Genomic DNA, 15549 nt, shown 5'->3' on the forward strand with positions numbered 1-15549 from the left:
ATTGACAGATTTTTACATAACCATGTTTTGTATGGCAAGTTTGTTCTCTGTTTTGCTTTCCCGCAAGCGTCTTGTGGCTTGTCTGAAGTCGGTACAGCCGATCTGCCAACTTCTGTCTGCAGCTTCTGAACAATTTGGGCTACACACCTCTGTGGAAAGGTGAGGATCTCACAAACACGTACATGTCGGTTGTTTTGCTCTAGACCTCCCACAGGCCTCACAAGACTAGTCTGAAGGTCCCCCAGTAGCAGTTGAGAAAATGAATGGAAGCATACTGTACATTAAGACTGTTTCGTGACAAAAATAAGGGGTTAAATACATGTCAAAAATGTCATAAAAATTGGGCTGACATTATTTGGGAGGCACTATCTGTTGTTCAATGTATTGAATCTGTTATGCGTTTGTATGGGCTAATAGCAGTTAGGCCAAAAACAATCATAGCAGTGGCTGGAACAGAATCAATGGAATGGTATCGAACACATCAAACACGTTTTCCCACTCCATTCTAGCCATTATTAAGAGCCGTCCTCCCATCAGCAGCTTAGAAGCCTCCTGAGCTGTGAATGTTCAAGTGTATACTGTGGAGAAGTTTAACCTTGTGCAAGTTGATCCGATACTGCTGTTTACTTTGTGTATAGATGAGTCTACCTAAAGTGAAGGATGTTTGTTATTTCTTCACAAAACAGAGTCATAGTATTCCACCTAATTGTCTTATCCTCACTTTTTTGTATTGTTAACAAAAAAGAAGTGACTTCTAAAATGACTTTATGATGATGATTTTACAGGCAACATATTCTCATAATTTATGTGGCCCTTAAGCATAAGCTCACTCCACAGCTAGCTTGAAATGTCACGGATGGAGCCATCCAGTTTGTACCTTTTGGTTGGCTCGAACGCTTAGAATGTTGTCAAGGAGTCCCAGTGAACTTTTTAGACATTTTTTATTTATTATTATTTGAACTCTTTTTTTACTACTTTTCTCCAGAATTTCCTGATATCTATTTCATATTTACAGTCTTGTCGCATCGCTGCAACTCCTGTGTGGACTAGGGAGCGGTGAAGGTCGAGAGCCATGCATGCAGTGTTGCCAACTTAGCATTTTTGTGAGTTGGGGTGGGCAGTCTATGTTTGTTTTTCTATGTTTGGTTTCTGTTTCGGCCTAGTATGGTTCTCAATCAGAGGCAGGTGTCGTTAGTTGTCTCTGATTGAGAATCATACTTAGGTAGCCTGGGTTTCACTGTTGGTTTGTGGGTGTTTGTTTCCGTGTGAGTGTTTGTCGCCACACGGTACTGTTTCGGTTTGGTATATTTCACGTGATCGTTTATTGTTTTTGTTCGAGTGTTCATTTTGTCTTTATTAAAATATCGTCATGAACACTTACGACGCTGCATCTTGGTCCGATCCTTACTCCTCTTCAGACGAAGAGGAAATCTGCCGTTACAGGTTTGAATTGTGACATTAAAAAAACAAGAATCGACAGAAGAAAGTTCATTTGTAGTTCTAAACATATATTTAGGGTGTTTTTTACTCACTTTTTGTCTCTCCCACAATGTTATTCCTCTTTCCTACAGTGTCCATCACAATTACATGCACATGGCCAATTATGCAAATGATGTATTGCCTTATTATTATTATTATTATTGTACCGCTGCACCGCTCGGGAGGCCCTGGTCTCACAGACACAAAATAATAGTTTTAGCACATTCTCTAAATGTCTGTCATTTCTAACCCAGGTTCTAGCTAGAGGCTTCATCGGACCCCTGTGGTTTCATACATCTACGCAATTGCTGTAGAGAACGAACGATGATGCTGAATAGAATAACAATATTTAAAGTAATGGTTAAATATAAAAACATAAAAATCTGGATTGAATATTTTAGGCTATGAACCCAATTCAGATTTGTCTTCATATCTGATCTTTTTTTTCTGATTGTCCACGCTCAGCTTTGTGTTTCTGCGTTCCACTATTGGCAAAAGTGCAATTCTGATTGGTCAAAATACCAATTCGAAAAAAAAGAGGAATTGGGATGCCATGTAAACACACTCATATGAGATTTGTGCATTCACACTGATGTAGCTTCTTGGTAATTCTTGAATTGCATTTATGATATGCTTAAAGGGTGTGATTACCTAATCCTTTTCTTTAACATAGACCCAACCCCTAATAACAGTTTGGCACTGGAGAAAATGCTCAAGGTTCTTGTCTCTCTCTCTAATTGTCACACCCTGACCATAGTTTGCTTTGTATGTTTCTATGTTTTGGTTGGTCAGGGTGTGATCTGAGTGGGCATTCTATGTTGGATGTCTTGTTTGTCTATTTCTATGTCTGGCCTGATATGGTTCTCAATCAGAGGCAGGTGTTAGTCATTGTCTCTGATTGGGAACCATATTTAGGCAGCCTGGGTTTCACTGTGTGTTTGTGGGTGATTGTTCCTGTCTCTGTTTTGTACCAGATAGAGCTGTTTTTTTGGTTTTCCACGTTTATTGTTTTTGTAGTGTTCGTGTTTATCTTTTGTTATAATACATGAATCAAAGAAACCACGCTGCATTTTGGTCCGCTTCTCCTTCACCTAAAGAAAACCGTTACACTAATGAGTGAAGGTGGTAACACCAATGACATAAAATTTGGGGACACATTATAAGTATTTTTGAATAGCCTTTGTTTTGATTGTTCTTTGATTGATCTATACAATTATATTATTACAATGTGTTAATTGTATTTTTGCTGTCACACAAAATATGTCAGATAGTCCCAATAATTGACAAAATATCAGAATGTGGCTGCCTGTCTTAATGCAAGTTTTAAGATATCTGTTTTCAAAATTATGAACACAAATTCACTGAAAGGTGTTTTGTTCCCAGACTATTAACTATGCCATGTTAGCAATATAACATCTGGTGGGAATGAGCCAGATACTGTAGTTGCTGATGTTACAAGATTGTGTTAGCCTGCTAAGATAAAGGTAATAGTTTGTGGAGCTAATACAATTCTTCAGGTATTAGCTAAGATTGCTAACTACCACATTACACAGGCAAACAATTGCTCAAGTGCCAGGGTTGAAATAGTAACACTTTGAGCATTTGCTGAAGCCTACCTGGAGTTGCACTTTTGGGACAACTCCGTTGCACCAGTTATGTATAATAACGATTCTACATGCAGGACTGGTGCTATCTCATACTGCCATTATGGCCTTCATCAAAATGCTGTAAGGCTGACCCTGCGCATCACCCCACCTGTTGTGTGAAAACTCTCAGAAATTTGGGTGCTGTGACAGTAAAAATGTGAATTTCAGTTTTATTTGAGGGAGCTTTTATTTTGGTTTAGAATAAATGTGTTATGAAGGTTGTTATAACAATACTGCAACACTTATAAAGGTGTTATGACTGGTTTCATAATGGTGTTAGGTATACCCCCTTCATATAAAGTATTACTGAGATACACTACATGACCAAAAGTATGGGGACACCTGCTAGTTAAATATCTCATTCCAAAATCATGGGCGTTAAGATGGAGTTGGTCCCCCCTTTGCTGTTCTAAGTCTCCACTCTTCTGCAAAGGCTTTCATTCAGCCACAAGACCATTAGTGAGGTCGGGCACTGATGTTGGGCCACTAGGCCTGGCTTGCAGTCTATGTTCCAATTAATCCCAAAGGTGTTAGATGGGGTTGAGGTCAGGGCTCTGATCAGGCCAGTCAAGTTCTTCCACACCGATCTTGACAAAAAATCTCTGTATGGACCTCTCTTTGTGCAAAGGGTCATTGTCATTCTAAAACGGGGAAGGTCCTTTTCCAAACTGTTGCCACAAAGTTGGAAGCACAGAATCGTCTGGGATGTCATTGAATTCAATAGTGTTTAGATTTCCCTTCACTGGAACTAAGGGGCCTAGCCCATCTCATGAAAAATAGCCCCAGACCATTATTCTTCCTCCACCAAACTTTACAGTTGGCACTACGCATTGGGGCAGGTAGCATTCTCCTGGCATCCGCCAAACCCAGATTCATCCGTCGAACAGCCAGATGGTGAAGCGTGAATCATCACTCCAGAGAATACGTTTCCACTGCTCCAGAGTCCAATGGCGACGAGCTTTACACCACTCCAGCTGACGCTTGGCATTGTGCATGGTGTGCTGCTGCTTGGCCATGGGAACCCATTTCATGAAGCTCCCGACGAACAGTTCTTGTGCTGACTTTGCTTCCAGAGGCAGTCTGGAACTCGGTAGAGATTATTGCAACCGAGGTCAGAAGATTTTTGCGCTATGCGCTTCAGCACTCGGCTGTCCCGTTCCGTAAGCTTGTGTGGCCTACCGCTTCGCGGCTGAGCCGTTGATGCTCCAAGATGTTTCCACTTCACAATAATAGCACCTACAGTTGACCGGGGAAGCTCTAGAGCAGGGCAGAAATTTGACAAACTGACTTGCTGGAAAGCTGGCATCCTATGACAGTGCCATGTTGAAATTCACTGAGCCCTTCAGTAAGGCCATTTTACTGCCAATGTTTGTTTATGGAGATTACATGGCTGTGTGCTTGATTTTACTCACCTTTCAGCAATTGCAGCTGAAATAGCCAAATCCACTCATTTGAATGGTTGTCCACAGACTTTTGTATATATAGTTTATGAATGGTTGTGTTCATCTTTTTGCAGGCCGTGTTGTTCTTTTTATGAATGTGTTTGCAGTTTTGAGGGTGTCCTATCGTTTTTAATAGTATCATATTGTTTTGAAAAGGTAACAACATTTGGAAAATTTACGACACTGAGTAGTGTGTCGTGTAAACTGTTTAGAAAATGGACAACAATGTTCCAAAAATGCGTACGCGATGGAATTATTTGAATGCTGAATGTCATCAATGCCACAGACTAACAAGCAGAGACAAGAAAGAAAATTGAGGCATGGTATGGAGAAGGTTGGCAAAACATTCTGGGGTTTTTATTAACATTCTTCTGCCAAGTACAAACAATTACACACAGCTTTCATGCATCAAGCCATCAGTTAAGCACCATGTTACGCTGTGTTTATTGCTGGGTTAAGCATTGCATTTACTGAATCAATCTAGGACACTAAAAGCAGCTGTGGAGTTGAAGGACATCGTTGTTCATCAAAGGGTATTGTAGATCTCCAAGTAACCGGAAGGTTGCAAGTTCAAATCCCCAAGCTGACAAGGTACAAATCTGTCGTTCTGCCCCTGAACAGGCAGTTAACCCATTGTTCCTAGGCCGTCATTGAAAATAAGAATTTGTTCTTAACTGACTTGCCTAGTTAAATAAAGTTTTTTTTAAAATATTTAAACAATCTGAAAAGAGTAAAAATGGGGGATTGAAAAACAGATATACAGATATACACATGAGGTATGATAAATGTATCTTATGAGGTTGGAATGTACTGTAGATTTTACACAGTAATACAAAAAAACTGACCACAATCAAACATAGGTACTGTAGCACCAAACAACATTATCAAGCCTATTGCATTGCTCTGTGACAGAACGGTTAAGGAATTGAGCAATTCACGAGCTTAAATATGGCAATACAAGTGTGTGTCATATAAAGGTCTTACTCACATCTCTATTCATCTTCCTCATTGGATGTATGAGTCTGCAATAACAGTGGTTGCCAATTAACCAATCAGCACTCCTATTTGAACAGGTGTTTCATTTCACATCACAGTGGCTAAATGAATGGTTGAAGACACTGTTCCCAGCTTTTTTGACAGTATCTTTAAAGTAACCCACTATAACATATTGGAAATCAGTATTTTTCATTTTAAAATGACATGGACTTACTAGCCAAAGTCCATGATCAACAACCACCTCTGTATCACACACTATATATATATATATATATATATATATATATATATATATATATATATATATATATATATTTAATCTTTCTTTTTCAACATGATTGAGTGAGACTCTTTCACTGTAGCACCTATATGAACGTAGGTATGGTGTCCATGTTAGTACAGTCTCAGTCTCAGCAGGACTTCTTTCAAATACGTTCAAAATGCCACCTGATGTACTGTATGTTGCGGACATGAAGGCAGATAGGTATTGGGTCTTACACTGGCAGGTGCAGCAGGAGCAGGCGGAGGTGGTGCAACCTGGATACTGAAGGGAAGGTACGGGAGGAGAGGAGAGAAAGGTATTAAGTCATATATCCAATCAAGCAGATGCACAATACATTTGTTGTACTGTGTACCGTACATTAATGGGGGTGATGATCACTCATAATCTCAACGCCCTCCTGGCTGAGGGATCTCCTGTTTGAGGACACCACCCGACTATTGATTGACACACACGCACTTTCATCATGATTTTCTGAATTTCTGATAGTGAACCATTTTAATTGAACCTTTTATTTAACTAGGCAAGTCAGTTTAAGAACAAATTCTTCTTTACAATGACAGCATACCGGAGAACAGTGGGCTAACTGCCTTGTTCAGGGGCAGAACAACATATGCTTGTCAGCTCGGGGACTCGATCCAGCAACCTTTAGATTACTGGCCCAAGACTCTAACCACCAGACAACCTGCCGCCCCAACATCTTTGACATTGACTGGATTGAACATTCACTGTATTATTGTGAGATTCACTGGTGTAGCATAACTAAATCAACAGCACTAACATGTACAGTATTTCACTATGTTGCTATGGTTACTTACATGTACTCCGCCACCAACAGGAAGAATCTGTAACATCAGAACACACACTGGTAACTACAGTAAACTTAGAAGTTTGACTTCAATCTAAAATGGGAAATGTATTGTGATTTAATTTGAACTATTTATTTTGTCAAACACCCACAATCTCTAGATCAGGTCTGGCTTGTCCAGCTTGGAGAGCCTACAAATAATTGGAAAACAAAGATTTGTATTATAGAAAATTCAGTTCTTCAGTGTTCTATTCCCTTTTCAGGCACTTTGTTCCTCATCTTATGATTTTCAAACCATTCAAATTGTCATAATTATTCTTATTCTTGAAATTTGAACACCTTTTCATCACAAAACATAAGTTATGGTATCCATATGTCCATGGAAGGACACCCTCGAGTTATGTATATGTCCTAATATGGGCAATGTAACTATGTATCAAATCAAATGCATCATAAACAACAGGTGTAGACTAGCAGTGTTTCTTACCTGAGCGTTGGCAGCCTGGAAGTCAAACTCCATGACCAGCCTTTGCTTGTGAAGTACAGATGAATGTTCGATGAATGTTAGGTTCAGCACTTATAAAGACACTGTAATCACAGTAAATAATGACTAAATATTTGAATACTGTTTGTAAATGTATCCAATTCATTTATTTGTAAATTAAAGAAGAAAAAAAACATAATTTCAGAATATCACAATGGTTGAGGTATTTTGTACTGAAATACAGAGAAACATAAAATAGGAAAGACAACACAGTAAGCTTATAAATAATACATTGGAGAAATGAACTCACAGGGCGGCCAAGAGCAATCCCCAGGATGCAGGCGATCAGAATGAAGGTTTTCATCTTGAATGATTCTGTCGACTAAAAATATCTGACATTTTATAAAATCCCCCATCACTTTCTGAAGTGGTTTCCTCTAGTTTATTTTCCCTTCTGCCTTGACAAATATTGAAGCTAAAGGTTGAATCAGCGATTATTTCTAATACATTACCTTTAGTAGTGCAGCAAGGAGGAAGCCTGTATAGAATACAAATATTTAAAAGTATGCATCCTGTTTGCAAAAAAGGCACTTAAGTAAATCTGAAAAAAAGGTGTCCTTTATGTCCTGAATACAAAGCGTTATGTTTGGGGCAAATCCAACAGAACACATCACTTAGTACCACTCTTCATATTTTCAAGCATGGTGGTGGCTGCATCACGTTTTGGGTATGCTTGTCATTGGCAAGGATTAGGGAGTTTTTTAGGATAAAAATAAATGGAATAGAGCTAAACACAGGCAAAATCCTAGCGGAATACCTTGTTCAGTTGCATTCCAAAAGACAAATTAACCTTTTAGCAGGACAAAAACCTAAAACACAAGGCCAAATATACAGTGGAATTGCTTACTTAAATGACATTGAATGTTCCTGAGTGGCCTAATTACTGTTTTGACCTAAACCTAAATGGCTATCTAGCAATGACAGCAGCTGAATTTTAAAAAAAAGAATCATGTGCAAATATTGTACAACCCGGGTGCGCAAAGCTCTTAGAGACTCACAGCTGTAATCACTGCAAAAGGTGATTCTAACATGTATTGACTCAGGAGTGTAAATACTTATGTGAACGAGTTATTTCTTTATTTCATTTTCAATAAATTTGCAAACATTTCAAAAAAAAAATCACTTTGTCATTATTAGGTATTCTGTGTAAATATATATATAAAAAAAAAAAAAGATTTAATCCATTTTGAATTCAGGCTGTAAAATGTGGGTGTCACGCTTGTAGAAAGGAGTGGACCAAGGCGCAGCGTGCGTAGAGTTCCACATTATATTTAATAGTGAAACTTACAACAAAACACAAAGAATAACAAACGTGCACTAACCAAAACAATATCCCACAAAGCACTAACCAAAACAATATCCCACAAAGCACTAACCAAAACAATATCCCACAAAGCAGGTGGGAGAAAGGGCTTCCGAAATATGATCCGCAATTAGAGGCAACGATTACCAGCTGCCTCTAATTGGGAACCATACAAATATATGTGACAAAATAAATGACTAGAACCCCCCCCCCCCCCCCTAGTCACACTCTGACCTAAACACCATAGAGAACCGAGGGCTCTCTATGGTCAGAGCGTGACAGTGGGGTGTGACTACTTTCTGAAGGCACTGTATTAGACCTGGTTTTAATACTTGTATCCTTTCTGACTCCCTTGAGTTAATCACTGATCTGCAATTACTTGATAGGAAGCCTAAAAGCAAGAGCTCAGTGACTTTCAACTTGGCACCATCATAGGATGCCACCTTTCCAACAAGTGAGTTAGTCACATTTCTGCCCAGTAAGAGCTGCACCGGCCAACTGTAAGTGCTGTTATTGTGAAGTGGAAATCTCTAGGAGTAACAACGGCTCAGCCATGAAGTGGTAGGCCACACAAGCTCACAGAAAGGGACCACCGAGTGCTGAGGTGCGTAGAGCGTAAAAATCATCTGTCCTCGGTTGCAAAACTCATTACCGAATTCCAAACTGCCTCTGGAAGCAACATCAGAATGGGTTTCCATGGCCAAAAAGCTGCACACAAGCCAAAGATCACCATACGCAATGCAAAGTGTCGTTTTGAGTTTTGTATAGCGTGGCGGCGACGCCATTGGACTCTGGAGCAGTGGAAACACGCTTCCCCATCTGGCAGTCTGACGGACGAATCTGGGTTTGGCGAATGCCAGTACAATGTTACCTGCCCCAAAGCTAGGTCCAGACAAGCAGGTGTCCACATACTTCTGGTCATGTAGTGTACTTGTTGGTAATGTTTCTCTTATTTGTTTATTTTGTAGGATCATCCGATTGAACCTGGCTGCTACTGTAGGACCCAGAAGACTTTATTTTGGTTTGCAATTCTGTTACTCTACAACACACAATATATATTTATGTCGATTTGGAGGCCTATGCAGTGAAATGTATTTTGGAGTGACATTCAATGCTTATTCTATAGTCAAAATTGGCCAATATAAGGCTTAGCGAAAGAACTGTGATATGACTGTTTAAATTCAAAACTTTATTATACATTTTTTACTTTTATGGCCATGAAGCATTATAGTTACTGGTAACTCCTTTTGCAGTAAAGTAAGTGGGAACTATAAACTAATGGACATTGATATTTATTATCAACAGATGTCCATCGATCCACACTGTTCAACTGAAATGAACACCTACAGATATTGTACTGTTAAAGAATAATTGAATAAAATGAACTGTTTAATCAAATAACTTATTCTCCTCTTTAAATTCACACAAAGACATTATACAGGGAAAACACTCAATGATTGCTTGTAAAACATACTTTAATTGCCTTTACTAAAATACATGGCTTAAATTAAATGTAGCAAAGAAAAGATTGTAAGGAAGATAATGTCCACCCATACTCTCTATTGCCTACTCTAATATCAATGATGCATGCTTATTATACTAATTACAATAGCCTTCACTAGAAACTTCAAGGGGAAAAACTCTAAAGGACAGTAGATTAACACTCTACATTGATACTCATAACCATACTACTGTAAATACCCCAATTAATATCAAAAGGCCATACTGAAGTAGCAAATCATCTGGTCTTCTCTGGGTCGGCAGACTTTGTACTTCCTTCAAGCTGGTAACTAAAAAAGCAGCAGGAATAATGTAATGAACAAAATATATTGTGTCTTCATTTTGTTGTCAAAGGACTTCACAGCATAATTAAGACTTACATTCAGTTTACATTCTATGGTTGCACATGAGGTACCTGTGGACAAAGAAAAATGTCACTGTCATTCTTGGATTCCCCCTAAGCTATAGATGACATCTTCTAAACGAGTAGGTAGAAAAAACATAAATCACTTTCAGTCAAAAGTTCACTGTGATTGTTGTATTGCTTAAACCACAGATGACATAGAGTAAAATAATATGTGAAAAGAGGGTAAATCTTTTCCAAATGATGTTCAGGAAAGAAGTACATATACTATATTGTACATATAGTTATGATAGATAGAGTTCTAGCTTTCCAACCTGGCCTGTCTGCACTGTCTGCTCCTGCTGAGCTGGCTGCAAAGGATCCTGGGAATGAGGAAGTTGAGAGTTGTATGGGGGGAATGGGATCTGCAGAAAAAAAGAGCACCTGTTGTCTTGGACACCAGAGCAGGGGTTTCCAAACTTTTTGTATCTGGGACACCTTTTGTGATAACAAATTCACGAGGGATCCCCTCATAACATCAGAACACAACTCTTACTTTAGAGTTCAATACAAATAGCATACAAGCAGTTTTACTATGACTTCTGTAGTGTTTGGCCAGACTATGTCTCTTGACACTGGAAATAACATTTTAAAGGCCCCCACTTTGCATGTTGCAGTTGTAAAGTTAATATCCTGCAACTCTGAAAATGTTTCATTGGGGCAGGAATAACCTTTAGCAATTGTAAAGCTTAAATTTACAGTGAATTATGTTCAAAACAAACATTTAGGGGAATACAATAATAATTTTGTTGAACATTTTTATAATTGATGACCACTGTGGATACCAATATCCCTGTGACCCTCCCAGGCCCATGTTTTGCATATAAGGCCCAAGAACATAAATTGTGGCGTAATAATATTACATTGCATTATATTGCACCCTCTAAACTCTTTCCACTGATCCTTTCTCCAAAATGTGTTTATTCCATTGTTGCAAGCAATATTCATAAAAATAAAAGATACATTCAAATTAGATATATTTAGAGATTTGGCCGCAATACCCCACTTTGACCCCTGCTCTATAGCATCTGTAATCAAGGAAACGTGTACATCTTTGCACCCATTACAATAACTAAAGGTCAGGAAAGGGATGTCCTACATTGGGTCTTTGCTGTGGCACAGTTTGTGGTTGGTATTCATTTGGGAACAACTGTGAAAAGATAAAACAAAAATAAAGCAAAAAGATACAGAAATTCCAACATCAATCTGAAAATTTATGAAATTATTTATTACATTTTTTGGAGTGATTAAATGTTGTACTCACGTTTGGAATCTGTGGCATCTGAGGGATATTTGGCATCATCTGAAACAAAAATAAATAGCTCAGACATCCTTTAATGACAGAATGGATTAACTAAGATACAAATGTTTACACCAATTAAACATGATATATCCAGGTCAGTGTATGTGTATCTGTTTATATGTATATGAGGGTGTACTTACTACGTGCACATGCTAAAAGTAAGGTAGGAGGTGGGTAGAAAACGAAGTGTATCATTGCAGCAAAGTATTTATAAACTACAAATCAGATCTCTTAAACGTTTCGTTCATTTTTGTTATATTATCGAATCAATAGGCCATGATTAATTATGGCCCAATTAAGCCTGGCGTTCAAGGAGCTTTTCATTGTGATTGGGTTATTTAGCCTAAAAACCCTTAGAACTACCTAAAGAAAAATCAAAAAGCAACTCTGTATCTCTTCCCATTCTAGCAAGAGTGGCCAAAAGGGTGTTTAGCATCCCCAGTGGCTCTACTGGCCTGCTCTCCATGCACCATTGCATGAGCCTGAAGCCACAGACTGGCCAAACTTGTGTTGCAAAAAAAACATATTCTAAAATTGAATTCAAAGGCAGTAATACGTCATTTCTCGTTTAATTTGTAATTAATTCTAAGTAAGTCGCAGCCTATATGCACAATGTATAGGCCATAATGATTTAATAAAACAAAATGTTGTTTAAATGCTGAGTGCTTATCATGCCTTGACCATAGAGAGCCTTTAATTCTCTATGTTGGTTAGGTAGGGGTGTGACTAGGGTGGGATATCTAGGTTATTATATGTCTATGTTGGCCTGGTATGGTTCCCAATCAGAGGCAGCTGTTTATCGTTGTCTCTGATTGGGGATCATATTTAGGCAGCCTTTTCCCACTTGAACTCGCTTGTTTGTGTGTAGTTGCCAGTGTGCACTGCAATTGACTTCACGTTTCGTTTTTGGTTCTGTATTGTTTTGGTGAGTTTCTTTAATTAAACATGTGGAACTCCATCCATGCTGCGCCTTGGTCCGTTAATTCTACAAACAACCGTGACAGTGCTTTATGTCTGTACCACACTACTCTGTCGCACTCCCAAATTCTTCTAAACGTATTAACTTTCATGCTATAGCCTGGAAATAATAGAAATAAGCTTGCCTATATAATTATTTTAGGCTCCCTGTCAGGCTCTTGACCTATTTACAGTGTTTACATGCTGTTTAATATGACATGTGGCCTATTTTAAATTATGTGCACTTCTTACATTCACCTTTTCATGTTAATTCAAATCATTTTCATTCAAATAATTTGATTGTGTTTCAATACTTCAAAACCAAATGGTAGGTCCAGGTAGTCACAAAAATGAATGCGTTTTGGTTCAAATTGGAGCAGCATTTTTTTTTCTTATGAGTGCAGAGCAGTGTTGGAAAGGACGTGGAGAGCAGGAGTTGTGCGCGAGCACCGCTCCATGAGCTATGCCCTGGATTTCAAATGGTTAAATTCTGCTCACCTACTCTGATCCAGGTCCCACTGAAATAAAATGTTTGGTTGTAAACAAGTAGATGATATCAGGATTTACCTTTTGCTGCACAAAGTCATAGGGGTAGTACTTTAATATGGGGGGAAAAGAAACAGAGAAACAATCATTAAACTACTGCAGTATATAGATAAAATACATTCAATGTGATCTGTGCTTGAGTAGGATATTAAATGGATGGGTTCTCTTACAAAACACATACAGTATAACAACCCTCATTTCCTGCTGTGCAATTTGGAATGTACCATGCCTTAACTTTAGCCACTTAAAGTCATGAGTCACCTGAACTTAAATAGTGCCTATCAAATTTCATATAGCTGTAATTGAAGAGAGAGATTTATTCACATACTACAACACCTATAATTCTGAGGAGGGATAAGTAACTCAACTTGAGACAACACTTACAATTTCTACACTCTTTCTTCCTGGGGCCTTAGGTAGGGAGTATTTGATGAAGGCTTGAGAGGGATAGGACTGCTGAATGAAAAGAAAGGGGAAAGTTAAAAGGAATGTTCAATGTGGAGGATGGTTGATATATTAAAGAAGGTGAAGTATGTTTTAGTAGTATCTATAGTATTTACTGGTCCATTGATCTGGCCACCAGTAGACCATCCAGGGAATCTCTGTGGAAACACCTGTAATATAAAGTAAAACAAACAAAACAGTTACACATTACAAATAAATAAAATGACTCTACTATTTAATTAAGACAAAACTCCAGTGTAACTGCTAAAGTTCAAGATGATTACTCATCACAGTCTGAATTAAATAGGCAAGTGATAAGTCAAGAGAAAGTAAATCATGAAGTAAGTAATACACTTAAGTAATTGCTAAGTAGGTCATTAAGGCACTAAAGAGACAAGTCTTTGATCATATAATTTTCGAGAGGTCTAATAGAGGTCTCATAGTGAAGATGATGTAAGAGCATACTATTTCCATGCTGACAGGGCCGTTGAGTCCAGTCTGAGGGTAAGGATAGCCTGCTGGGTAGAGGCCTTCATTCACCTGGAGATTAAACACTTGGGTCAAAGGTCAAACAAACAAAAGTGTCCTCATAAATTAATTTCAGTACTTAATCTTCTCATGTTATGTATTGTTTCATACTATGTTGAACCACACCTAAGAAAGAAGGTGACCAACAGAATGCAGTAGAATATTACAATATGCATTTGTTCTTACTTGTGTGGGTGGTCCTGATTGCCTTGGATCCCCATAGTGGGGCAAGTAATTGAAGAAAGGTTGACGCTGTGAACATTGAACAAATACTAAATAATCACAATTTTCACAAAGCCATAGTCAATTTAAAGAAATGACAGACTGTTGACAGACACTCAGTGGAAAATGAGCGTGAATAATGTGCTCTGAACTCTTAACACCCAACTAAGTTCTTTTAAGTCCAGATTCTGGAAATAGATCATGATACATTTGGAAAGTGAAGACGTCATAGAATATCAAAAGGAAAATTAACTAATAGGCTAAGGGAATTGTTTTGCCTCACGTCAAGACGATTAGCTAGATTAGCTAGTCAAGACGATTAGCTAGCCAGTTCAAAGTGTTAACAGGTAGTTAACAATTGCTTATAAACTAGCTACCGTAGCGATGCCATGACAATAACCTGTCTCCAAAAATGAAGACTGTCTCCTGTTGTGTTTACATTTTTTCCATTGTAACGCACCCTTGCGTATTCACTTTCTATGCATATTCAAATTCCTACTCTTGAGAAATACAGGAGTAAAGTTTTCCTTGCCCATTTTTTCAAACTTACTGGAGCAGCAGATATTGAGCTGGCCAAACAAAGGCACATAATGGTGATCTTCATTTTCAAAGGAGAACCTTGCACATGAAAGAGAGGTATAATGTTAAGTTAACACCCTCCAGTGTCAAAAAGTAGTCATCTCTATTACATTAGACACATTTTAACACTGACCACCAGTGTTGAATGACTGCAACAATAACCAGTGTTGGTCTGTTTTAATTTTTAACATATTGCTTACAGGAATTCTGTGAAAGTCTTAAAAGCATAACACTTATAAAAGTCTAACAATAACTCTGTGTAGTGTGGGACACTATAGAGACACTTTGATTGTTAAACTTAACTCTATTAAAGATATTAACACTTGCAATGTTGTTGTGAGAATCCTTAGGCACTCAAAGTATTCTGTAAATTCAAAAGAATAAAGAATCCCATACCATTACGTTGTACAACATCCAGATAAAATGCATTTTAAATAGACAAGTTCTAGCCACATTACCTTTGGTGATACCAGTATAGATGAGGAATATGGAGGGTCATACAGTGCAGAGATCTGTCTCTGCTTTTAAACCGTGTCAGTTGAGATTTCAGCCAACCAACATTGACCTGC

General features: G+C 38.2%; 1 protein-coding gene and 1 long non-coding RNA gene across 2 annotated transcripts; both read right to left on the reverse strand.

Moving 5' to 3' along the window:
- Positions 1-6795: 6795 nt before the first annotated feature.
- Positions 6796-7505, reverse strand: LOC116376458 (uncharacterized). Its single transcript, XR_004211817.1, has 3 exons — positions 7446-7505; positions 7139-7183; positions 6796-6842 (listed from the first exon to the last, which is right to left on the reverse strand). It is a non-coding gene; the product is annotated as an uncharacterized LOC116376458 (long non-coding RNA).
- Positions 7506-9955: 2450 nt separating this feature from the next.
- Positions 9956-15549, reverse strand: LOC116376457 (gamma-gliadin-like). The gene is made up of 12 exons (XM_031836653.1): positions 15439-15549; positions 14952-15019; positions 14366-14431; positions 14117-14191; positions 13768-13821; positions 13592-13663; positions 13229-13258; positions 11666-11704; positions 11501-11551; positions 10677-10766; positions 10379-10413; positions 9956-10288 (listed from the first exon to the last, which is right to left on the reverse strand). Exons 2-11 carry the CDS (start codon positions 15003-15005, stop codon positions 10393-10395), a joined length of 552 nt encoding a protein of 183 aa, XP_031692513.1. The 5' UTR covers positions 15006-15019; positions 15439-15549; the 3' UTR covers positions 9956-10288; positions 10379-10392.

This window comes from Oncorhynchus kisutch, linkage group LG12 (assembly GCF_002021735.2).
Source record: "Oncorhynchus kisutch isolate 150728-3 linkage group LG12, Okis_V2, whole genome shotgun sequence".
Classification (NCBI taxonomy): Eukaryota; Metazoa; Chordata; class Actinopteri; order Salmoniformes; family Salmonidae; genus Oncorhynchus; species Oncorhynchus kisutch.